Source organism: Alternaria alternata, assembly GCF_001642055.1.
Source record: "Alternaria alternata strain SRC1lrK2f unplaced genomic scaffold CC77scaffold_12, whole genome shotgun sequence".
Taxonomy (NCBI): domain Eukaryota; kingdom Fungi; phylum Ascomycota; class Dothideomycetes; order Pleosporales; family Pleosporaceae; genus Alternaria; species Alternaria alternata.
The window spans coordinates 1-23,305 of NW_017306201.1; the positions used below are offsets into that span (position 1 = coordinate 1).

The window sequence follows — 23,305 nt, forward strand, 5'->3', positions numbered from 1 at the left end:
ATTTTCATTTATACTATATAATAATTAAGTTCTACTTTAGTACTTCCTGTAAAGCTTAACATCAAGACTGCTCTACATATTGTAGTGATATGCATTCGGTGGTGCAGAAAACCACTAGACCTGCATTAGGGCTTAGCGCTGTTGTCGGGGGCTCCGGGAAAACCCCACCCGCTCCACGCGGCATCACCCTCAGTTCCTGCATGCATATCGCGAATCCTACACCACAGTGGATGCATGATGTCGAAAAAGGTTTGTCCCAATCGTGAATAAAGACCCGGGGGCAAGACATGACTAAGCAGTGCTTAGGGTAGTGACACGCCCTCCTCCATCCGGATCCGGGAGAATCAGCGACGCTCGCGTAATCAGCGCAAGGAACTCATCCAAGACTTGCAGCGTCGCGTTCAGGAGTATGAGGCCAAAGGAATCGCAGCAACGCAGGAGATGCAGCGCGCTGCGCGCAAAGTTGCCGATGAGAATGCACGCTTGAGAAGTCTGTTATCCAGTCGCGGTGTCGCACACGAGGAGATAGAGGCGTATTTGCGCTCGTTTGATGCTGCGAGCACTCCGAACCATTCGTCCGCGAATCGCTATGCTTTACCAGTATCGAGGCCACCTGTTTTGGCGATCCCAGCAGTAAGCTCTTTTGGGTACATGGCGTCGCCTGTCTCGCAGGCTCGCGCACCAACTCCGACGCAGCTTCCAGTCCAAGCTCCTGCCCAAGCGGTGTTTCAGCAGCCGGCGCACTCGCCACCTCACCCTTCGGCATTGGCGTACACACAGTCTCAGGACCCTCGCCGCTCTTTCGTCAGCACAATACAGCACGCAGCGTGTGATTCAGAGAAAGAGAATCTTGCTACGGTAACAACACCTATCCTTTCGCATGAGCCGAGCGTAGTACCGGACTCGAAACCACCTACCTGCTGTAAACCAGCTGAGCCTACGGCACTTAACTATTCTCGAGAGACGGATGACGCAATGCCCGATCATGTCTCCGCCTCGTCACCTGGTGGAAAGGAGTATGCCGACTGTCCCAACACTACCAGTTGCTTCTGCCCTCCCTCTTTTGCACCTCAACAACAGTCCCTTGATTCCGGTCTGCTGATATCCTGCGAGACAGCTGCTTCTATCATTGCGGAGATGCGCGGTGATGGTGATAGGCAAAGGATCAGAGCAAGTCTGGGCTGTCATGGCGACAAAGAATGTAGTGTCAAGAACACTCTTGTTCTGGAGCTGATGGACGAAAGGTAGTTAGTATCGATCGCAGGACTTCGAGCTCTGTGTGTCTTCTTCCATGTGCGACATCGTTTCATGTTCTTGGACGTTGCAAACAGGGAGGCTGACAGATGACGTCATGGGTTAGGCGCCTGGAATCAATGCGATCCTGTAACTCTCGACCTCCACATATTCTCGCGTCGATAGTGTACGTGGTTTGACCACGAGGGAGGGTGGGTAGAACATACTGTCTTACAGTATCTTCCACTCGATATGACTGGGGTTCTATCGGCTGATCGTCTCCCAAGCCCAACTGCGCTAAACGTATGCGCAACGACCAAGGACTTATTCGCGCTCGGCTCACAGCATTCGTTGCCGAGCTATCACTCAACAATTCTCAACAAAAACGCGAACATGGGCACACGTCCAGTGTGCTGATGCGTTACAAGGTCACAAATATGATTAAATGGTAGATAGAGTTGTTATATTCGTTTACTCTTCATTGAAACATCTCTTTTACGCTCTTCAAGGCGGAGTTTAGCACGTGATCATGATGGAGCTGCTCTGATCAAAGGTGCGCCCGACCTATTTGTCAGTTTCTTAGACCCTGTATCTGTAAGGGAGATCGCTCCCTCCACTGCTTGTGCTTTGGTACTTTAACTACTCCATGTCATGACGACTCCTGACCTGTTCATCAAGACAAGTATGCAGCCAACTCTGTCAATCTCTGCTGTGGGACTTGATACGCGCCGCTCTCTTCAAGGTAGTACGGTCCGCCACCTGGCGCAACCTTTCCATCATTCACAGGAGAGATTACGTGTCTTGACCGCATATTAGAGATTTTACGATCATGAAATCACCGACAATGGAAATTTCTCACGCTACATCACCAAGCCTAACGACACTGTATACAGGAGCATCATCTATCGTAATTGGGCGAATACCGAAAGGCTACAACAGAACAGAGTTGGATGTCAAGCTGTGATTTGAATCTGTATTGAGTGCAAATCCGCGAGAAGGTTATTGGGAGATGCACCATGTATCGCTAAAAGCCCTTGCGAATATCACAGAGGATCCGAGGTAACCTCATACGCTACTGAGTGGGAGATTTTTGGCGTCGTTTCACTCTATGAAGCTGGAACATGAAGCCGCTGGCTACAACATACGAGAGACCTGCAAAGATCTGGGTGTAGAGATACTCTCGTGAAGATGCTGGACGCCTCAACCTGAGAGCGATTCCCTCAGAAACTATGGCACTTTGTTAGACTGTTCTCAAACAAATTTGGAAGCATGCATACCTGTTACTGGAATTATCACTGCCATCCACGACAGAGATAACAGCGACTGCAAGTTCTTGATGCCTGCCACCTCGACGCAAAGTGGACCGATTGTCTATTAGCGAACACCAGTTAGAGGGTCTCTTGAAACTGGAGTGAGACGCAAGATCCGACTTACCATCCAAAACACTCCAACAACAGCGCCGCAAATTATAACAAAGAATACAGTCAGTGGGTATGATGCCGCAGGCAACCAGAACGCGAAGCAACAGATCCCACACAGCAAAGTCAGAGCCCCTGCTGTGTCGACTCTGCTCCATCGATCGCTCAATACGCCGATCAATGGCCGCCCAACAGCAGTACCGACGTTCAGAAATCCAATCATATCGGTGGCTTGTGATCTGGAGAGCCCGATCGATAGCGCGAAGTCAGACAATGAGAAGAGCAGGACAACGTATCCCAGCATACTAATGAAGATCCAAGCGAGGAGCAGTAGTACTTCGTAACGCCGGAGAAGTTTGGTATCAAATCCAAGCTGAGATGGTCGAATGGCTTTATTCCTATCACGTATGAATGCTATCGCAGTAGCATTGGCGACGAAGGCGACGATACCGGTAATGCGCAAGGCCCAGCTGATGCTCATGCGCTGGATCATAGCTTCAGTACCCCATGCAAACGCCGCACCGCCAACACCAGACCCTGCCGCACTGATACCATTGGCTAAACTTCGTCTTCGATCGAACCACTGGGAAAGGACTGGGAGGCAGGGTATGTATAAGAAACCGATCCCAGAGCCAATCAAGACGCCCTGCGAAATGTGCAGCTGCCATATACGAGTTGCGAATGAGGCGGCAATGAAGCCACCAAGCTGGAAGACCATTCCACAGCACATGATAACATGAATACCGAATTTGCGACAGAAGACAGTGACGAAAGGTGCAAGGAGCATAGCGATGGCAAAGTTGAAGCCTCCAATAAATGCATAGTCCCAGGAAGATGCTTCAGGGAAAACATTGTCCACTAGGTAGTGCGATAGGTAGATGCCATAAGCCTATTGCAGCGATTAGCTTAGCAGGAGACGTGAAGATAAGGGACATGGGAGTTATGTAATCTGACTTACGGAGACAGTACCCCAGGTAAAACAATTGATGGTGAAACACGTTGCCACACACACCCAGCCATATCCACCATCTGGAGGTGGGCGTGCTACGGCAACAGCGAGCTCAGCCATGTCTGCATCATCGGAAGGAGTCGGTGGTGAAGCGCAGAGGTGCATTAATAAAATTGCAGTCTCTTTGGATTATCGTATAGGATGCGATTTATCGCATGTCTCGTTCATGGCGGCGGCACCAACATTTATACCGGTAAATGGTATGTCACTTGTTCGATTGCGGGGTGTCATTACCCCAAGAAGATCGACAACGCTAGTCCAAGCTTGCTTTGGAGCCTCTCTTTCGTATGCTGCCCTACAACCTCTATCCAAATCTCGTCTATGTTTCCATATCTCGTGGAGAACCCGCCAAACATCTGAACTACTGTAAATATCAATTCGAAGGGCCCGCGCTGGTCGACAACGCTGCATGCTGGGTGTCTGGGGCAGGCTTGTTCACTTCTTTTGCTTGCTTCGCCCGTTTCTCTTCTCTCTCGCTATACCGGTCGCCGAAAAGGTCAAAGTGCGGACGCGTGACGATGGTGTATTTGACAAACTCCTCCATGCAATCAACAAGACGATCCCTGTTACCACTAGGCATGAGCCTGCTTCCAGCGTCCTCCTCGGTGAACTGCTTGTATGCCATGGGTATAGAACTTTGGTTCGGGATCACAAACATACGCATCCATCGACCGAGTATGCGTAACGAATTAACCGTGTTGAAGGACTGCGATCCGCCATTCACCTGTGCTATGGCGAGAGTTCGGCCCTGAGTCGGGCGCACAGATCCGGTCGAGAGGGGTATCCAGTCGATCTGGTTCTTGAAGACGGCCGTCTGGAAAAGGAGCATTGTCAGTCGACACGCTGGCAGACATGGGATGCTATGGGTGGCTACTCACTAAGGTTCCATGCTGCTCAGGACATATCCATACATGTCCATCGCTCCACTTACTCAAGTCGCGTAGCTCTTGCACTTTGGGATGTGTATGTTGCACGTCATCTTTGACGGGAAGATCAGTAGGATCATATATGCGCACATCGCAGCCAAGTCGGAAAAGTACTCTGCTGGCTTCGTATGCTAGCAGGCGGGAGTAGGATCTACTTGGACTTAGCAGATGCGAGAAGACAGCCTCGAGTATCAGGCTGATTGAACGTGGTCCCTACCTCTGCCGCATGCTCCCATACAAAACTACTACTCTGAGCCTATCATCACCCCGTTGGAGCACTTGTGTGTCTACCATTCTCAACACAGTACTCAGCTCCAACTGAGAAACCCAGTCTTGTTCTGCATCATCCCCCTCGAGTATGAATGGTCTGTATAATTTTCGGATTTCGGCATCGTCGTCGGAGGGGGGTATCGCAAGTGAGAGATGTTGGTACGCAGGATCAATGGCGATTTCAGCTCGAACCCGTTCGGCTGAGGTGTTGTTGAGGTCACCATTCGGTATCGTGGCCATTGTGCGTATGAAGGGTGTGATGAAGCGCTGAGGCCTGAAGAGGATGGTGCTACGAGCACTGATGCAGGCAATGGAGCGGTAGACGCTCATAGGATGGCGCAACTGAGTCGTGTGAATAATGTTGGGAAGTTGTGAAGGTGCCGTGTCAAATTACACACAAGCAAGCTCCATTCTGCTGGGAAGGCGACTTTGAGAATTGCTTGTTGACGTTTAGGTAGCGCAGAAACATAGAACATGTCTAGCAAAACGCGTCATAGTTTAAATGTCACCCTGCCCCGTTGATTCGCCGGCACCCTGGGTAGACCCTGCGTCAACAGCCTGCACCACCAAGTCCCATGCGCAATACAGTCTCTTGGCCTTGAACAAAGACCGCGTCCGGTTGTCAGATTGCGATTGCAAGCAACCGATTAGCTGGGGTTCATCTTCGAACATAGTAATGGCCTTAGGAGACACGTTTCTTTCTGCACCCGAGCTTAGAGCCGATCGTCGCCCGATTACGATTCTCTCCTGAGCATCGCACTGTCAGTAAGCACTTGTTTGAGGCTTTCGATTAGAGCTGCTCTCTGATGCAGTCATAATCTTCAAAGCTGGACAATCTTTGACCCCAGCGTCCGAAAGCCGACGGGTATCGCAGTTACATAGCTCAGCGATAATAGATTATTTAATGATTTTCCCGATACATTGCATCAAAAGCGAGGCCAGAGATTGTGGGTATTGGTCTGTCATTAGGTAGTGAGGCGCAAAGTAGGGTAAAGATGAGGTATGGAGGGGTAGCGTCGAGGCTTGGCAAGATATTCGCTCCCAGACCCCTGCAGGAATCGTCATCTTTGAGGCATTGGCATGAAAAGCCTCCCCCACACGCAACGACAACAAGTCAGCGACAAGATGGAGTTCGATACATTCCCTGCACGTGAGTATTCCACGCACGCTATCAACCGTACTGCGACTTACGCGCAATAGAACAGTACAGCACCAACGACGCGACGTCGTTTGCCCACACGTCGGCGCGCTCGCGATGGCCCATTATCATCACCCAAGGCATTGACGACGTGCACCGCTCCCTGCACGACACCAAAGACGAAGCGGCCATCACCGAAGGCAAATGGGTTGTTGCAGAGCTTGCCAAGTTAAAATACGAACTCCAACACGACCGCGAGCTGACCCCGATTCCCGATGACGGCGAGCGCGATGTCGACGCCTACAACAAGGAGTTGGCTGCAAGGGGCAATCCCAAGTGGCACAATGTGCCATGGCTGTACTCGGAGTGCTATCTCTACAGGTATGTCGACCTTTGCCGTCCCATGGCTCATGCTCATGGCCATAGGAAGACGCATCTCGAGCATCTTTAAGCAGACCAAGAATTGGCGGTCGTACGACCTCTTCGCCCGCCAGAAGATGGCCACATTCAAATCCTCCCGTCCCGCCGTTCTCGAACTCGCCGCGCGCTACAAGGACATCGTCATGGAGCTCGAGCAGAAGAAGACAATAAAAGGTGCCGAGACACAGGAGCAGCTCGAGGCCGCCGAGAAGGTCCTCTTCACAGAGATGTGCGAGATCTGCCTCTGGGGCAATGCGACAGATCTGTCGCTCCTGACGAACCTCTCATACGAGGATATCCAGAAGCTGCAAGGATCCGAGGCAAGAAAGAACTCTGAGAAGAATATTTTGGTCAACGACCTAGGCAAGGCATTCGAGATACTCACGTCAGCTCAGAAAGAGGGCAAGAAAGAGCGCCGCGTCGATATCGTGCTGGACAACGCAGGTTTCGAGCTCTTTGTTGATCTGATCCTCGCCGGCTATCTCATAGCTTCTGGCCTTGCGACAAACGTTGTGTTCCACCCCAAGTCCATCCCTTGGTTCGTCTCAGATGTTCTACCAGCGGACTTCGGCGCTCTTCTCTCCGCATTAGCCGACCCCCAGAACTTCTACAGTGCGCTCACCGAAGATGAGAAGCACGCTGGAAAGGAAGCTGTGCCATTGTCGGAAGCGGAAAGCGAGGCTTTGCAGTTCCTTTTCCAGCATTGGAGCACTCTGCATGCCGAGGGTCAGCTGATGCTGCGGCCGAACGACTTTTGGACTGCAGGCGGTAGCTATTGGCGGCTTCCCAAGACAGAGCCGGAACTTTATGAAGATCTCAAGGAAAGTGAGCTTGTCATCTTCAAAGGCGATCTGAACTATCGCAAGCTGACTGCTGATGTAAGTGCTCTCGTCTCTGTTGTTCACACTATTTACTGATCAACAATAGGCTGCTTGGCCTGCTACCACGCCGTTTACCGACGCCATCGGGCCCATGGGCCCGGGCTCAGGTCTCCGCGTTCTCGCGCTCCGCACCTGCAAGGCCGACGTCGTGGTCGGGCTCGCCGACGGGGAAGATGAGCGCATAAAAGCTATGGAAGGGGGTGGTGGAGACAGTGGGTCGAGGAAGTGGGCATGGAGTGGCAAGTGGGCTGTCGTTCAGTTCTCGGATGGAAAGGCCTAGACAACACAGCACACCGAACGCCCAGCACTTCATTGGACATGACCAGAGCATAGATGTTAGACGTAGAAATGACACGAAGACAATGAATTATACTACATTTCCGAGCACCTGGCTCTATCCATCTTAGGACTAAACGAATTTCCTAGTAAACACCCCTCCTAATATCAGCGGCGATCTGTTGGAGCTCCTCTACGGTCGGCGGCTGTTTGTTGCCCTTCAAGAGCTTGATTCTGGACAAGTTTTCCATCTCTTTGATCTTTCTTGCAACGATGCCGTCGTTGGATGGTCTTGTTTTAGAGGCACTTCGATGTTGCAGTTGTCCATCTAAGCTGGGTCTGCTGCTAGTAGGTTGCTGGGCTGGCAGTGTCCGTTCTCTATGCAGGACATCCGCACGTATCGTAGGTTTCTCATTGCTTTTCTTGTGCTTTCCATGAACGTGCGTGATATCTGCTTTTGTGGACTGCTGTCCTAAGGCCTTTAAATCTGGTACATGTGAGTCTTCATGTTGAGTTGTGAGCACGGCGGTGACATACCACGAAGCAATTTGTTTCCATCAGGCTCACTACCCAGCCACTTCCCCTTCTCTCGCTTAGCCCAAAGCCTTCGCATTCCGTCGATTTCCAGATGGTACTCAAGGCTTCCGCATACAGGGATGCTACTGCACACCGCTACCATGTCCAACGTCATGCTATGTACTTCAGTGTCTACATCACTCTTCACAAGGACAACCTCTAATGTATCCAATGGTTCTCTCGGCTGTGGTGGTGGTGAGTCTCCACGGCATACGAATTCTAATGAGTCAGGACGCTTTGCAGATCGAAAGCTGAGCTTACGACGCAAGATTTTCGGACCAGCTGGGCTTGCTGAGCGAGATCTCTCAGTTTGGGACGTCTGAGATTTGTTCAACCCAGTAATCAGGTTGGTAACTGCGCGTAAAGAATCGACAATGATAGATGTCTCTTCCTGGGCATCCTTCTTCCTCTTGGTCGCACTTCGCACAACCATAGCCTCTGCACTGGGGACTGGAAGTTGGAAGCGGATGTTTGAAGCACGAGCAAGAGCACTTCGAACCATTCGAGGAGGCACATTACTTGTCCAGCACCCCCAGTACTTGCTGTTGTCCTTCTCATTGCACGTGTTTGTGCTATCGACCTCGGAAAGATCGATAAGGAAAAGGCTGTCGCGATATAGAATCTCCAGCCCTAGCTCTCGAATCTGCTTGCATACCATCAATGCAGGCTGCATCATGAATGATCGTATGTCAACGGCATTCGGACCGTGACGATGGCGGCGACGCTGCTGGGGCACAACGCGGGACTGGTATGGTGTGATGGAGACGGCCCGTTCTTCGGCGAAAACGTATGACAATATGTGGTCAACTATTGTCGATGGCAGCTGAAGAAAGTTGGGCGTCAACGTTTGCCGGCCGCTGGTAGCCGCTGGCGTAGGTACCAAGTGACTTGTAGCGCTAGTAGATATAGTGTCGGTAAAGGACGTTGCTGTAGAAGAGGCCAATGTTGATTTTGATGAAGCTGAAGATCGATCCGAGGTGTCCATGGGTGAATCGTCCAGCATTATCATGCACTCTATCGTATGCGCATCCCATTTGTCGTCCGGTATCTGTGAAGCCATCTGTTTGGAACATTGCCGTTGCTGCAGCTCGTACGCTGGTGTTGTACGCGCAATGGGATGGCGTGACGCTTGATTCCTTGGGGGCGGTAAAGGCTTGTTCTGGCCGGGAAACAAGTCCTGCATGTACTTTCTAGAAGTGGCAACTGCTTTGGCATCAACAGCGTAGTTTGCAAAGTCGACGCTGAAACGGGGGTCTGGCAGCCTGAGTGCCAGGATAGAACGAGAGGTACTCTGCTCCATAACGGTGCAGTCTGTGCTGTATATCAAAGTTCATAAGACGTGATAGATAGAACGAAGTGGTGGACGTTGGAACGAACGCAGAAGGGAATTAGAAGAAGAACGAATAGGCGAAAGCCTGCGCCACTACATATGAACGTAACGACAGAGTCAGAGTCCAGCTCTCAAAGGCGAATGATCGACGTGATCACCAAAGAAGCTGGAGAAGACAGGAGCTCCATTCTTATCGCGACCTGGATGACGATTAGGCGGTTTGCCATCTTTTACTCCCATGTATGGACCCTTGGCTAGCAGATTCGAAAGTTGTCGCGCAAACGGGCCGGGTACAAGTATGATGTACCATCATGTCCTTAATCTTTGAACGCGAATCAAGCCTGGTTGATAATCGCTTGCTATTGGTCAAGGGCCACCACGTTCGACAAACACTCCTAAAGGCACCAGGATAGATACGGCGGGGATTTGATAATTGTCATTGATATAGCTTCATCGCGTGGCTAACACCAGGGATTATTACTCGTACGGAATGAGAGGTGAAGGAGCGGGAAGGGCCTCAGGCCTCATCCGAGACTCAGAATGTTCGAGCGTCAATGCAGAACGAAAAAATGAAACTTGACGTGCCAGGTTCGGCAGATCGACATCGCTTGGGACTCACCTTATAGTGGGGACGATGCGCGAACGCGACCGTGTGCAGGCAAACGTTTGCTGCCTCAGCAGGTGGGGTGAGGCTGTCGAGAACGAAGAAGCGACATGTCGCGTTTCATGCTCAGGGCATTGACGCATCCCACGCAAACGGCCGGTTAAAACCGTTGCCGAGACATATCAAATACGCAAGGACATGACATATAGGAGGATTGATCGCGGCCTGATCTTACGCGATATATGTGGAAAACGGTCGCCCACGCTCTATCACCATGGCCCTTCTTCGACATCCTGCAGGCAGGACAAGACCTGGAGGCCACGCACGCCGAATTGAGTTAGTGGTTGTAATACCAAGCCCCCGTTGTTTTCGACATCATCCGTCAGACCCCACCTTTGCGTCAGATCTATGCACTCGCTCGCCTGGCCGACATTTCCAATTCAAGTCACATCTTCCCGTGTCGATGTAGCGAGATACAGCTCCTTGCCAGGGCAGTGCTACAGAGCATCGCCTTATCTGACGGCCCCACACGCCACGATCTTGGAAGCGCGCCTGATGTACCTGAATGCACACGACGGCGCATTGCTTCCAAACATAATATGTGGTCTTTGCAATCCGGCTTGAAACGAGGAACGATACTCCAGCTCCTCAGCTCCTGCCTGTGTGAGGGCGAGGAGGCTCTTCGCAGATAACGCGCGCAAGTCACGCACAGATCGGATATGCGCGGCAACGTGAGATACGCAAATCTCCTGTGAGGCTCTAGTACATGTGGAGAGCTCGCCGTCGGATACGCCAAGTTCGAGGTCAAGGATAAATGAACGATTAAGAATTTCCCCTCTGCATCGGCATGGCCGCCTTCTATCGTACATGCAGCAGTGGACCAGGACTTGGCTAGGGTACTCGACAAATCACCCCAGCCCCCTATAAGTCAATACCTGATTAGGTGCTGACTTTGACTATATGACTCCTGTTGCGCATGTCGACCAGTCCTTCGAATTAGGAAAGATTCTGCAATATGAGCAACGTCACACCGAATATAACGCCTATATGCTCAATTGCAGCGCAGATCTTCGTGCAGCAATGCAGCAACGCAGCAAATGTCTACCACCTGATCGCCGAGGACAGATCCGATTGGCAGTTTCCCATGCTCGTACCCATGGCAAGCTATTCCATAATGGTGATCCTGTCTTTATCAGAGTTGCAGAATGTCTCGCTCCTCCGTAAGAGGGAGGAAATTGCCTCAACAAACGAATCACCTAGTTACCTCTAACCAGTTTCAAAACACGAATCCTTATCTGGGAACTACTCATTTCGGTCAACCATGCTGCACATACAATACGCCGTATATGTTGATGATAAAGTAGGTATAAAGAATCGTACATCATGATGTATGATGGGGCCAATTGTTTCGATTTCATGTTCTCATGCCGGTATGCGCCGACCTACGATTCCTGATCCGGAAGACTACTTGCTCTCCAAAGCGATGTCTCGAATTAACTTGCGCACCTCGTCGTCATCCAGCTGTTCGACGCCTAACAGCTTGTTGTCGTCCAACTGCTTCCAGCGCAGGGCAGGTACGGTACCCGCAGACCATCGGATCATATCGCCGATGACACCAAGGTCAACTTTGCCAGCCATCATAGACTCAGTCGCGTCCTCCAACTTTTGGTTCATATCTTGCTCTGTCTCCTCCCACCCATCTCTACCTAAGACCTCTTTCGCAAGCTCTACCATCTGCTTCTGGCTCTTGATAACGCTAGAGATATACAAACAGCGGTTTTCCGTCTCTTTTGCCTTTTGGAGTGCATTTGCAACTGCTGCACCGACCGAAGAGAGCATTGTCCAGGGAAACGGAAGCATGCCATCGTTAATGTATTCGACCTTCTTGCTTCGAATGTCAACGTTGATGAAGCCGGTTCGGATGTTCCAATCTAAGAAAGCCCCATTCGATATAGCACTCCATGTGAGCTTTCTCTCAGCAGCCAATTCCTTGACTCGCCGAAGAGCTTGGTTTTTTCCATGGTGCACGAGCGGCGAGCGAGCTACAGGATCTTCAGGATCGACACTGAATTCGCTGAGGATGATACGGTATACCCGGGCGGAAGCAGCAGCTTCGACAATTCGCCCTGGAAGGGTTGGATCGGGCCCGGATGTTGCATCCACGATGGCATGTTGACCACGTAGGGCCTCGGTTATCTCTGCGATAGAGTCGGTGTTGACAACCTTGACTGACACACCCGATGGGAATGCTCTACCCCCCTTGCGAGCAATGACAGTAATATTGAAACCGGCTTCAAGAAGGCTAGTCAATATGGGTGATCCTACATTACCGGTCGCCTGTGTCATGTTAGTCGATTATGCCTAGGTCTTTTGAAAATATCCTTACTCCTGTGAGTGCAACGTTGGTGATTGTCTTTGACATGGTTCTTCTTTTTAGGTTGACAAAGGTCTTGGTGGTGTGCAGGTGTTGTATTGTTACGGCAAGGTTGAAGATGGCGAAGTTGGACTTAGTGCATAGATTGTGACGGTCGTTATATAGACGATGTCTATCTCGCATTGTACGCAGTCGACCTACTTAACCAGACGTCCACATTTTGTCCGTCTTGCAAAGCATGCTGCAATAGGCTAAGTATCCTTAATCAGCACCTAGACAGCCCTAATCTACCATCCAGGTAATACGAGGTTGAGATCGGTACGCTAGTCACCCAACGGGCCGGCATGCTTAACTCTACATCCGCTCCGACTCGCCTCGTGTTTGTCTGACAAAGCACCTTGGCCTAGCAACTCCTGTCTCTAGTGATGCCATCGACTGCAAGGAGAGCGGGGCTGAACACTTAGCTTACAATTGCGGGGCTTCTCTTACGGCAGCAGATGATAGTCCCCGAAACCTTCGTTAGGTAAACGCCGACTAGATGGATTTGAACACCGACACACGCAAAGTTACTACTGTACGATAAGACAACATAAGAATCTTCGCTCGGCCGAGCAATCAGGAATTATATAAAACCTTCACCTCGGCCGTCCATTCTGTGAAGAATAGTAAAGCGTTTTTGGGATCGAATTCGTCCGAATAAACAGAATAGCGGTTGCAGATTGTAATTCTGGCAACTTGCACCTACCAGCCTCATTTCGGACGTCGAAGGCCGAGGAAGCAACTTAGAAACAGTGGAAAATGAAGTAAGTACTGAGCCGTTGATGCTACTCTACGGTACTGACTAGCACAGGGACTATCTCAGCTCAGGCGGTGAGAGCCCGTATTATGACTTGGGTGAATATGGACGTGAAATCCATACAACATCGCAGGAAGCGCAAACGTGGTTCAATCGTGGCCTTGTGTGGTGCTACTCGTTCAACCACGAAGCGGCTACGCAATGTTTCGAGACGGCAGCTGTACATGATCCCAATTGCGCAATGGCGTATTGGGGAATTGCATTTGCTGTAGGTCCCAACTACAACAAATCTTGGCGAATGTTCACACCGGACGATCGTCGCAGCTCCCTGGAAAAGATACTCGGTGCCTTGGCATGCGCAAGGAAAGTACAGGTCGATGTCCCACCCAAGGAAAGAGCACTCATTACTGCACTCACCGCTCGCTTTCCGTGCAGTAATACGGCCATTCCAGCTGACTTATCGCAATTCGACTATGCATACGCAGAAGCTATGCGCCCGGTCTACGAAGCTTACAGAGAAGATCTCGATGTGATGACTCTGTTCGCTGACGCCATCATGTGTACTCGTCCGCGTCAGCTCTGGGACCTCAAGACTGGGAAAACGACAGGGACAGATATAGATGAGGCAAGAGCCGCATTAGAAAAGGGACTAGCATACACTGACGGACAAAATCATCCTGGCCTGTGCCATTTGTACATCCACATGATGGAGATGTCGCCCTTTCCCGAACTGGCTTTGAACGCAGCCGACAGTCTGCGACGGATGGTACCAGATGGTTCCCACATGCAGCACATGGCGACACACATCGACACTGCTTGTGGCGACTACCGTCGGGCTGTTGATTCCAATTTCAACGCTATACTTGCAGACGACAAATACTTCGCACGCGGAGATACAGCATCTCTGATGTACACTGCCTACCGAGCACATAACTGCCATGCCATGGCTTATGCTGCCATGATGTCTGGCCGCTCTGGTGATGCACACTATGCCGCCAAGCGGCTGTCTGAGATCTTGACTCTGGATTTCATGTCGATCGAGACACCAAGCATGGTCGATTGGACTGAATGGCAATTAGTGACATTGCCTCACGTAATGGTTCGTTTTGGCCAATGGGAAGAGATCATTAAACTTCCGATGCCAGCAAACCCACAGCTTCTTTGCGTATCTACAGCGACAGTACATTATGCAAAAGGAATCGCCTACGCTGTGCTTGGGCGCATCAAAGAGGCTTGCCACGCAAGAGATGCCTTCGAAATGGCCCGTCAGGCTGTACCTGCATATCGAATGTACGGTTATTCTCCAGCAGATGCAGTCCTTGCAGTAGCCTCAGCAATGCTTGAAGGCGAGCTGGAGTATCGTAAGGGCAACTTTTCAAAAGCGTTTGCCGTTCTACGCCGTGGCATTGAGATGGAGGATGGTCTTGCCTACGCTGACCCGCCACTCTGGATGCAACCCGTTCGCCACGCTTTAAGTGCACTACTCCTCGAACAAGGACAGTCTGAGGAGGCGGAAAGGCTCTACTCAGAAGACCTGGGCTTGAGTGACACTTCTTCCCGTCGCGTGGCACGTGTCAACAATATATGGGGTCTGCATGGCCTTCATGAATGTTTCATGCTGAATGGCAAACTACAACAAGCCCAGGGTATCCGCCTTCAGCGCGACATCGCTATGGCTTATGCCGACATTTCTATTAAAGCTTCGTGTTTCTGTCGAGTGAAGGCTATGGAAGTGAAGAACGCCTGTCATTCCACCTAAATAAACATCATATCAGACAACGTAATGTTAAACACGAAACTCCCTTTCCTCGTTAACTGTAGCCGAGACAAAAAGGCAACGCAACACGAGACCTTCCATACATCCTTGAATTATTTAGGCTTTCTGGCTGTTTTACTTATGGCCCATAATAGAATAAGAAGAGGACACGGTATCTCCCCCGCAGTCTCCAAGAAGCTTTCATCTGATTTTCAGCCATTCAATCTCCTCTACAGTAGATGGTCGACCTAACGCGCTGTTACGCTGTGGAAATCGCCCAAAACGACGTAGTAAACTCTTCTTATCCTCGCAGATACCCTCCATGGTCTCTCTAAACTTTTTGAAGCTATCTCTTCTCTTGAGGAGCACAGCATGGTGTTGTGCAAAGGGACCGTCCCATCCTTTTACAGCTTTTTCTAGTAGCATCTCATGATCATGCCACATCTCTGAATGAGCTTCTTTCAGCTTTTTGTGTACCTCTAAATTCTCTGAGTGTTCCATTGGCATGTAGAACCAAAATCTATAGGCCAACCGGAAACGAACTCGTTTTTCCTTTGGTAAATCAAGTTCGAGTGCCTGGGAAGCAACCTCGAACGCTAACTTGTCAAAGAGCGTAAACACCACCAGAGCTTTCGCGCCGCGGAAGCAATTCCGTGGGATTTGGTCCAAGAGGATGATTAGACTGATCCAATGCAAAGGCGATGAAGGCTTTGCTGCGGTCAGGATATCAGCAACACTTGGTTGCATCGTTTGGATCAGCTCGAGCTGCGCACCAAACTTGCCACTAACCTATCGTGAGCTAGCATCCATAATCGATGAACATCGTATCAGGTGTGATACATACAAACATTCCCAGTCGTATGCGTCGCTTTGCGAAAACCATGGCGCTGCATCTTCGATGCTGGGGATGATGACATGTTCGGCTTCGAGATGACGGAACCAGAAGTTTGAGATATCGTCAAGGAAAGCGTGTGAGAAGACTCCGTCGAGAGTGGCTTGCGTCATGATTGCTGATCGGGGCCACAAAGACTGAGGATATTCCAGCGTCAGATAGATGTCCTCAGCTCAAAGATGCTAGAGGTTCTCCAAGGTCTATGCTGTACGTAGCACGTCTCCCGTTGTGTGACGTGTCATGCCAAGTTGTGATCTCATTGTCAGAAAGCTGACGTCGTCCGTTGCTGCGAGAGTCGTCCGTAGCAAATACACCCACGGTCGGCCATCAGAGCTAGATCGGGATGTTGGTTGCGGGATCAAGCAGTTTGTATTCATAATCGGCCCGGTTATCGGCATGCACAAAGCAAAGCTCGTTCCGTTCCGCTCTACAACAGCAAATTGTACTCTTTGGTTTTGAGTGATGACGATAATCGTACAAGGTTTCACATATCCGGGCGTTACCGCAGCTGGGCTGGCACGTAGTCTTCGTAAGCATACGTTTTAGGGCGTCATAAAACTCAACGTTGTGTAGATACGGCACAGTTCGTAAAGTTTGCTGCAAGCGCATCGATCACACTTTGCATGGATCAACAAATTACTTAGCCCTGTTCGTTTGTAATAACGATCAGAGCTCTGCGTAATCCTTAGTAAAATCTTACGAGGCCAAAGACGAAAAGAATTCGCCAAGTTGGAGTAGGTGAGAGAATGACACGACAACGTATATAGGGAGCTGAGATCCAAACTAGATATGCGTTCACCTTATTGCGACTTTCGAATATACTTCTATAAATCTGTTGATATTTCGCAATCTCTTCATAGATCATTTGATTGTACATTGTTTGGAGTATCACTCTTTCCGCTAGGAAGCTTACATCAAGATGTCAACCGCTCTGATTCTATCGACCCTGATAGTCATATCCTTGACCTTCAGCTCGGTAGCTTTGAGCCTTCGCCAGCATGAGGTTCCTGACGACCTCATGGAGCGCGGCTTGAATGCCATAGGCATCGATGCGAATACTACTAGAGTGAGAAACGTGAGAATATCCGGCTCTCAATTTCGCACCAAGTCCATGATAACCACGATAGCTTTGGATGGAATGGATTCAACAGTTGTTCCATATGGTAATCAGACAATCACATACTCATATGGAGAAGGCGGCTTGAAACAACGCATTGATAGATTTGCTGGCTTGGGAAGTACGTAATTCCTCGCGATGTACTTAATTCATACACTGATACTATGTCCTAGCCCTTTGGGTATTCGCACGACCAGCGCTTGAGCCTATGGACTACTCCGTGGTAGTGCAAGATGGCGAGGATGGATCCGCTGCCGTAATCAGGGGTAGTTATTCTCTGTTCGAGCCGTCAGGTGCTCCTGAAGGCTACTTAGACGGCAAGTCGACTTAAACGATACCTGTCTTTTGATCTGACGATCATCAGGATACCTCGCGGCGTACATGATTACTGACAGCCACAAGTGGGATCCTCTTTTAGTTAGTAAGATCTCGACTGGTCAGTTCACTCTTCGTTCCGAACCAGTTGAAGGTGATTTGCTTCTTCCAGCAGGTTGGTGATCCCTCCTAGCGCATATCAAACTTACATTGACTTGCTTCTAGTCTTCGATCAGTCCCTGAACATATCAGTCCTCTTCGATCCTGACACTTACCTGCCCTTCGCTATCCGCACATACGAGGATCATCCCTTCTTCGGCCCTTCTACGAATGATTTGCGAGTGTACGACTATATCCGTGTCGATGGACTGATGATACCCCGTCATTTCAAGATCATATACAATAATAAGCGCCTGATTACCGACTTTCTTGCGGATGAGGTATCCGTCAACTTTGACGTCGAACCATCATTCTTTAACCTCTCGGCAGAACGTGGAAATCTAAACATCCCCGTTGTCGATCCTGCGCTCACTGCCTATATCGGAGAGAAGTACGCAAACTACCTATGGTTTGGTCGATTCAACTTCACAGCTATGGATTTCGACGCACAACAACCCTACACAGATATGCCAGGGGTGTGGGTGATCCGAATGCCTGGCGTCGCAAATTATCGACAGATACTGCTCGAGACCGACAACTATGTTGTTGTTCTAGATGCTCCAAGTGAACAGGCGCTGGTCCTACTGGAATGGGTTAGGATCAATATTGGAAAGCCAGTGTCACAAATTTGGGTAAGTAGACCCAGATCATTGGGCTACAAACCATGTCTTCTCATCATTTCTGACTCTGGGCAGCCTACACACCATCATCATGATCACGCCCTAGGTGTTCCAAGCTTTGTCGAGAATGGAGCCGAGGTTGTCGTTCCTAAGATGGCTCAGTCATACTATGCCAATATTCCTGGAGCTAAGTTCGCAACCTATGAGTACGTACGGTTTGTAGATGTTTGCAGACGAAGCGCTAACATATCGCAGACGCGGTGCGCCTTACATTGTTCAGACAAGCGATTACAGGGCTACATTCATCCACGTTGAGGGTAGCATTCATGCTCGAGACCATAGCGTCACCGTGATCATGCCTGCCTGTCCCACCGATGACAGCACTGTTCTAGTGTTCGATGCCGATCATGTAGTTCAGGCGCAGCTGATGGCAACTCACAACGACCACAACGAGCTCAGCCAGCTTGTTAATGCCATGGCAAAGCATCGTGTTGCCAAGTCAGCGTTGTGAGTTTCCGACGCGCCTTTCGTTCAGACAGTCAGTTACTTCTTGAGCGTAGGCTTGTCCCTGTTCATGGTGAGCTGTCGAACATGACTACGATTTATAACAGCATGGGATATGTATTCCCCGAGTACAAGCCACTCGATTTTGAGTACCTGAGTAATAATTGCACAGCCTGATAGGCTCAGATGAAGGGCTGACCGTGTCACCATCCCTGCAATACAGCCTTTGTTACTAGTGCCAGCTCTTTCGCAAGAATCGGACTTCTACTAATGCGTGTCGATGGATGGATTACGCGGAGGTTGATTGTTGGTTGGGGAGTTGAACTCACTATCGGGTCACTGTACACAATCCGTGATATCCGTAATTATAATCTCAGCGTCCCTGCACTGTGCTGTGCTGTGTTGTGCCATGCGCCAAATCAAGAGGACTTGCAGAGGCTTTATTCGGTGCTTCATGCGACATTTGAGCCCACGCCTTCGATAACAGTCCTCAGAAAGTCGTTGGTGGGTTGCATAGGCTACAGACGAGGCGGGGAAAGGTTGGGCGCCTAGTCACACTTTACCGCAACCAGCATCCCGTCCGCACTAGTCCTACACGCATCTACATCTCATTGGTGTGTCATAATCTTGAGGTTATGCATCCAGAACTATTTTGATAACAATTATGTCAGGAAGATGGCGAAGCTTCCTATCTCAACCCTGGAAGAAGCTCATCCAATGATAAACTCGTGATCGCTGGCGATTCGTGTGAATGTCAGAAAGCGAGTACGTTCACATATAAAAGGGTATATCCGTATGATGTAATCTCTCGTCTGGCTCATCCTCTTTCACATATCTCGACATGGCCGATATCCTGCATAAACCAGTACTTGATATGTACTCCATGAAGGGAAAAGTGACCGTGGTCACCGGTAAGCTGTCATTCAACAAATGCCATCGCCAAAATTCCTCAAGCTACTGATACAGATGTAGGTGGCGCTCGTGGCATCGGATTGGGACTTGCTAAAGCCGTTGCTGAGTTGGGCAGTGATGTCGCATTGCTTGATCTTTCTGCTCGACCGTCTGAGGATCTAAAAGCTCTCGAAGAGAAGACTGGTACAATGTGGATGTATTATGAGACGGACGTAACAGACCGGGAAAGCCTGAAAGGGGCCATGAATGCTGTAGTGCGCACACTTGGGCGTATCGATAATTGGTATGTACGCATGTAAAAGATTATTGGCCTTCCGGTCACTGACGCTATACAGTATCTGTGCTGCAGGCATTGCGGCTGACAGGCCATTTTTTGAACATGGATGGGATCAATGCCAGAAGATTCTGAACGTGAACGTAACTATGATTCTCCTTCAGACAGCTATGCAGAGTCCCAAAGTTGACAATACACAGGTTATGGGAACGTTCTTTGCTGCGCAAATAGCCGCCGAACTCATACGCGCCCATGGTGAAGGTGGCTCTATCCTTTTCTTGTCCTCGCAAACAGCGCACAGCACGACACCCAGAGAGCACACAAGCATGTACGGTGCCTCCAAAGCTGCAGTGAAGTCGCTTGCTATGCATCTGGGTGTTGAGCTTGCACCGTACAAGATCCGAGTCAACAGTCTCTCCCCAGGATATATCGAGACGGAGATGGGCCGTGCAGCAGCCGAGGCAAATCCAGCAATGAAAGATGTGTTTGAGAAGGCGCCACCGTTGGGAAGACGTGGGCAGGTGAGTGATCTGATTGGTCCTGCAATGTGGCTACTGAGCGATGCGGGCGCCTGGACCACAGCTACGGACGTTTTAATAACTGGAGGATTGCATGGTGGTAGCATGCATCTCAAAGTATGAGGACTGAGAGACAAGCTGCCAAATGTTAGATTGCTCCTCGATGAAGGATTGCAAATCATATCAAGATGTCGTCTTATCCCCATCTCCTTGATCTCTAGTCCTCTTTTCTGTCGTTCGACCTTTCGCTCACGTGAGTCAACTCTTCAGCTACATCGTTCTCAATCCTCTGCGATCTCTGGTCCAACTGTGGGCTTGTTCAGTAAATCGTTGTCAAGAGCAGTGCGATACTTACCCAATGAACAGCTGCAGTCGCAGCGAAGAAAGCGAAAACGACCACGATCATTGTGATATAACCCTTCTTCCAATAAGGTGCGTCGCTTGCTGGGTAAAGCGCAATGCCCCAAAACGTGTACAAGATCGACTGCACCATACTCATGATGTAAAGAATGACTGATCGAGATGCGTCGTCACCACCGCGCTGAGATATAACGCTAGCCCACCCATATAGAATAGGGTTTACAATGTATGAGGTACCGGCCAAGTAGAATGCGAAGAATGTTCCGGCAGTGGAAAGACTGGGTATGAGCAAGAGAATTGCGACGAGTAGCTGCAAAAGTCCAGCTAGTATGACCATCGGTATGCGGCGATTGGTCATGTCAATAACATAGCCTGCCCCGATATTGGAGACAATGGAGACTGCTTGGATACCTAGCGGGTAGGTCGTCGTGGCATGCGAAGGAAACTTTTCAATGTTCTCTTTCATCCATAGCAGAAAAAGGCCTTGTAGAACAATGGCTTCCAGTGCACAGGCTACCGCAGAGTAAAGAGTGAAAACGTAGACATCTGGTTTTGCAAAGAGTCGTTTGGCGAGGGACCTGAGGCTGATGTCATGGCTCCAGTCTTTCTTTGGTGGCAAGCGGTCAACCGCTAGCTGTATCTCCTCTTTGCTGAGATATGGAGCGTTGGTGGATTCTGGCAAATTGGGAAAGAACATGAGTCCAAAGATACCGAAGGGAATACCCATAGCGCCATCTTGCACTTGTTAGTGGTGTCGTGTGACCTTGAGGTTGATACTCACTGATTATAAACACCCATTGCCACCCTTTCAGAGAGGTCTGACCATGCAGACTCTCATTCATCGCTGTCATCATCACCCCAGCAAACATGCTGCCTATCTGTCCAATGGCTGTGAAGATGGCCGTTCGTTTGGCGATTTCTAGAGGTTTGTACCAACTACCGAGGATGTAGATAGTGCCACTGTAGAGACTCGACTCAAAAAAGCCTTGGAGAAACCGAACCACACACAGCTGTGTATAGGTTTTACAGGCCGCAGAGCTCATCGTCAGACCAGACCATACTAACAACGTGAAGGGCAACCAGAAACGCGGCGCAAGTTTCTGGATGATCAAAGCATGGGGGATTTGCCCTACACAGCTACCTGCAGTGAACATGGCAAGCAAGATGCTGTATTGGTTCCCCTCAAGTCGAAGATCCTCTTTCAGCCCAGATACATAGGCATTTGCGAAAGCACTGCGATCGAGGTAGTTGAAGAAGTATGCAGCGCAGCAATACACCTAGTATACTGTCAGTTGCCACTATGTGTAATGGCATGTTCTCCCAACCAGTATGAAGCAATCTGCTGTTGATTAGATTTCTGACATCGGAAACAGTAAAGCCCTCGTCTGACGCACCGAGTTTGCGAACAAGTCGCTTTTCGAGATCTGCCATGTTTTTGAGACGTGTGTAACCAGTCAAAACACGATAAGAGCGAAGCATGCCCGCTGCCTCCTCATGGTTTCGTTCAGGGACGAGGCGAAGTGGAGCGGTCCAAAGCGATAGGACCTTGGTGGCCGCTAGCGAGCCAATGACGTTGTAGCTTTTGTTAAGCAGCAGAAAGATTCCGCCATTGCTGGCATAATTTTGGTGTGCACGCGCAGTTTATGGATGGTGCAATCCGATCATATCCGCCTGAAGCAGATGGGTTTACCATGGTGGGGGCTGATGAGGTCGGTCTATAGCTTACGTCCACGGGTCATCAAAACGCCGAGACTCAACGAAGGCAATGCATTGATGAGCGAAGCTGACAAGCGCAACATGAAGTAGCATTGGAAACGTTCAAGCAAGGTTTACTTTTTGCATCACGATACCGATCGCGACATGGCCACTTCGGTGCACACTGTCTCCCCTACGGGGCCGCATACCTGCACCGTTGTCTTCCTTCATGGACGTGGTAGTGACGGTGGCGTTTTCTGCGAAGAGCTTTTCGAAAGTCAAGAAGGGTCAGGACAATTCTTTGTCGATATATTTCCTGGCATTAAATGGGTATTTCCTAGCGCTGCAGGATTCTATGATAAGAGTGAAGACGAGTTCCAATGGTTCGATATGTCATCAGTTCAGCGGCCACAGGATAACGGCGAGATACAAAAACCAGGATTATGGCGAAGCGTCGCGCAGGTTCTTCAAATCATCACGGAAGAGGCGGTAATCGTGGGAAACCAAAAGCTAATACTAGCGGGTATGAGTCAGGGATGTGCTACTGGTATATTTGCTCTGCTGGCCTCTGGGTTGCGGGTTGGGGGGTTTGTAGGGCTGAGTGGATGGCTGCCGCTGGCAGAGGAGGTACAGCGCGTCATGAATGTGCCTGGTCGAGAGCAAGATGTGTTGAAGATGCCAGTGCTGTTACAGCACTGCAAAGACGACGATGTTGTACCCGTTGAACATGGAAATGATCTTAGGAAACTGCTTGAAGAGATAGGCATGTGCGTCAGATGGGAGTGCTTCGAGCAGGGTGGGCACTGGCTCAATGAGCCTCGAGGTATGGACGGCCTTGTGGAGTTCATCCAATCGGTCTTAAGAACTACATCAGGCAGGGAGAGAACACAGCACTGAGATTCTGTGATTGGCAGCGACATCCAGTGTCAATC

At 50.0% G+C, this 23,305-nt stretch overlaps 12 protein-coding genes across 12 annotated transcripts; 6 read left to right on the plus strand and 6 right to left on the minus strand.

Annotated features, from left to right (window-relative positions):
• Nucleotides 1-306: 306 nt before the first annotated feature.
• CC77DRAFT_937328 (hypothetical protein) lies at nucleotides 307-1,248 on the plus strand (the record flags this gene model as incomplete). Its single annotated transcript, XM_018534545.1, has 2 exons — nucleotides 307-663; nucleotides 1,081-1,248. Coding segments are annotated over 2 exons (525 nt in total), but the record flags the coding sequence as incomplete, so codon positions are not given.
• Nucleotides 1,249-2,240: 992 nt separating this feature from the next.
• CC77DRAFT_1050640 (MFS general substrate transporter) lies at nucleotides 2,241-3,720 on the minus strand (the record flags this gene model as incomplete). Its single annotated transcript, XM_018527634.1, has 4 exons — nucleotides 2,241-2,460; nucleotides 2,511-2,604; nucleotides 2,668-3,540; nucleotides 3,610-3,720. The coding sequence occupies 4 exons, from the start codon at nucleotides 3,718-3,720 to the stop codon at nucleotides 2,306-2,308; spliced, it is 1,233 nt and encodes a 410-aa protein (XP_018384993.1). The 3' UTR covers nucleotides 2,241-2,305.
• A 193-nt stretch (nucleotides 3,721-3,913) lies between these two features.
• CC77DRAFT_1031665 (arsenate resistance ArsH) lies at nucleotides 3,914-5,096 on the minus strand (the record flags this gene model as incomplete). The annotated part of the gene is made up of 4 exons (XM_018526683.1): nucleotides 3,914-3,955; nucleotides 4,100-4,474; nucleotides 4,539-4,737; nucleotides 4,804-5,096. The coding sequence occupies 4 exons, from the start codon at nucleotides 5,094-5,096 to the stop codon at nucleotides 3,914-3,916; spliced, it is 909 nt and encodes a 302-aa protein (XP_018384994.1).
• Nucleotides 5,097-5,981: 885 nt separating this feature from the next.
• On the plus strand, nucleotides 5,982-7,575 carry CC77DRAFT_1061924 (DUF89-domain-containing protein; the record flags this gene model as incomplete). Its single annotated transcript, XM_018528477.1, has 4 exons — nucleotides 5,982-6,006; nucleotides 6,057-6,375; nucleotides 6,425-7,292; nucleotides 7,342-7,575. 4 exons carry the CDS (start codon nucleotides 5,982-5,984, stop codon nucleotides 7,573-7,575), a joined length of 1,446 nt encoding a protein of 481 aa, XP_018384995.1.
• CC77DRAFT_128817 (hypothetical protein) lies at nucleotides 7,525-9,822 on the minus strand. The gene is made up of 2 exons (XM_018530172.1): nucleotides 8,109-9,822; nucleotides 7,525-8,058 (listed from the first exon to the last, which is right to left on the minus strand). The coding sequence occupies exons 1-2, from the start codon at nucleotides 9,445-9,447 to the stop codon at nucleotides 7,718-7,720; spliced, it is 1,680 nt and encodes a 559-aa protein (XP_018384996.1). The 5' UTR covers nucleotides 9,448-9,822; the 3' UTR covers nucleotides 7,525-7,717.
• A 1,723-nt stretch (nucleotides 9,823-11,545) lies between these two features.
• On the minus strand, nucleotides 11,546-12,503 carry CC77DRAFT_1009328 (isoflavone reductase family protein-like protein CipA; the record flags this gene model as incomplete). The annotated part of the gene is made up of 2 exons (XM_018523587.1): nucleotides 11,546-12,418; nucleotides 12,468-12,503. 2 exons carry the CDS (start codon nucleotides 12,501-12,503, stop codon nucleotides 11,546-11,548), a joined length of 909 nt encoding a protein of 302 aa, XP_018384997.1.
• A 750-nt stretch (nucleotides 12,504-13,253) lies between these two features.
• Nucleotides 13,254-15,010, plus strand: CC77DRAFT_1009329 (hypothetical protein; the record flags this gene model as incomplete). Its single annotated transcript, XM_018523588.1, has 2 exons — nucleotides 13,254-13,258; nucleotides 13,306-15,010. The coding sequence occupies 2 exons, from the start codon at nucleotides 13,254-13,256 to the stop codon at nucleotides 15,008-15,010; spliced, it is 1,710 nt and encodes a 569-aa protein (XP_018384998.1).
• A 198-nt stretch (nucleotides 15,011-15,208) lies between these two features.
• Nucleotides 15,209-16,221, minus strand: CC77DRAFT_1095330 (hypothetical protein; the record flags this gene model as incomplete). Its single annotated transcript, XM_018529791.1, has 2 exons — nucleotides 15,852-16,221; nucleotides 15,209-15,791 (listed from the first exon to the last, which is right to left on the minus strand). Exons 1-2 carry the CDS (start codon nucleotides 16,010-16,012, stop codon nucleotides 15,209-15,211), a joined length of 744 nt encoding a protein of 247 aa, XP_018384999.1. The 5' UTR covers nucleotides 16,013-16,221.
• A 597-nt stretch (nucleotides 16,222-16,818) lies between these two features.
• Nucleotides 16,819-18,791, plus strand: CC77DRAFT_1031670 (Metallo-hydrolase/oxidoreductase; the record flags this gene model as incomplete). Its single annotated transcript, XM_018526684.1, has 7 exons — nucleotides 16,819-17,137; nucleotides 17,190-17,333; nucleotides 17,381-17,506; nucleotides 17,557-18,122; nucleotides 18,186-18,316; nucleotides 18,366-18,617; nucleotides 18,671-18,791. 7 exons carry the CDS (start codon nucleotides 16,819-16,821, stop codon nucleotides 18,789-18,791), a joined length of 1,659 nt encoding a protein of 552 aa, XP_018385000.1.
• Nucleotides 18,792-19,438: 647 nt separating this feature from the next.
• On the plus strand, nucleotides 19,439-20,516 carry CC77DRAFT_964195 (short-chain dehydrogenase/reductase SDR). The gene is made up of 4 exons (XM_018535678.1): nucleotides 19,439-19,525; nucleotides 19,587-19,809; nucleotides 19,862-19,943; nucleotides 20,001-20,516. The coding sequence occupies exons 1-4, from the start codon at nucleotides 19,456-19,458 to the stop codon at nucleotides 20,439-20,441; spliced, it is 816 nt and encodes a 271-aa protein (XP_018385001.1). The 5' UTR covers nucleotides 19,439-19,455; the 3' UTR covers nucleotides 20,442-20,516.
• A 19-nt stretch (nucleotides 20,517-20,535) lies between these two features.
• On the minus strand, nucleotides 20,536-22,109 carry CC77DRAFT_1031672 (MFS general substrate transporter; the record flags this gene model as incomplete). Its single annotated transcript, XM_018526685.1, has 4 exons — nucleotides 20,536-20,625; nucleotides 20,674-21,413; nucleotides 21,460-21,955; nucleotides 22,086-22,109. 4 exons carry the CDS (start codon nucleotides 22,107-22,109, stop codon nucleotides 20,536-20,538), a joined length of 1,350 nt encoding a protein of 449 aa, XP_018385002.1.
• A 103-nt stretch (nucleotides 22,110-22,212) lies between these two features.
• CC77DRAFT_129102 (Phospholipase/carboxylesterase) lies at nucleotides 22,213-23,302 on the plus strand. Its single transcript, XM_018530174.1, has one exon. It carries the CDS (start codon nucleotides 22,539-22,541, stop codon nucleotides 23,268-23,270), a length of 732 nt encoding a protein of 243 aa, XP_018385003.1. The 5' UTR covers nucleotides 22,213-22,538; the 3' UTR covers nucleotides 23,271-23,302.
• Nucleotides 23,303-23,305: the final 3 nt, after the last annotated feature.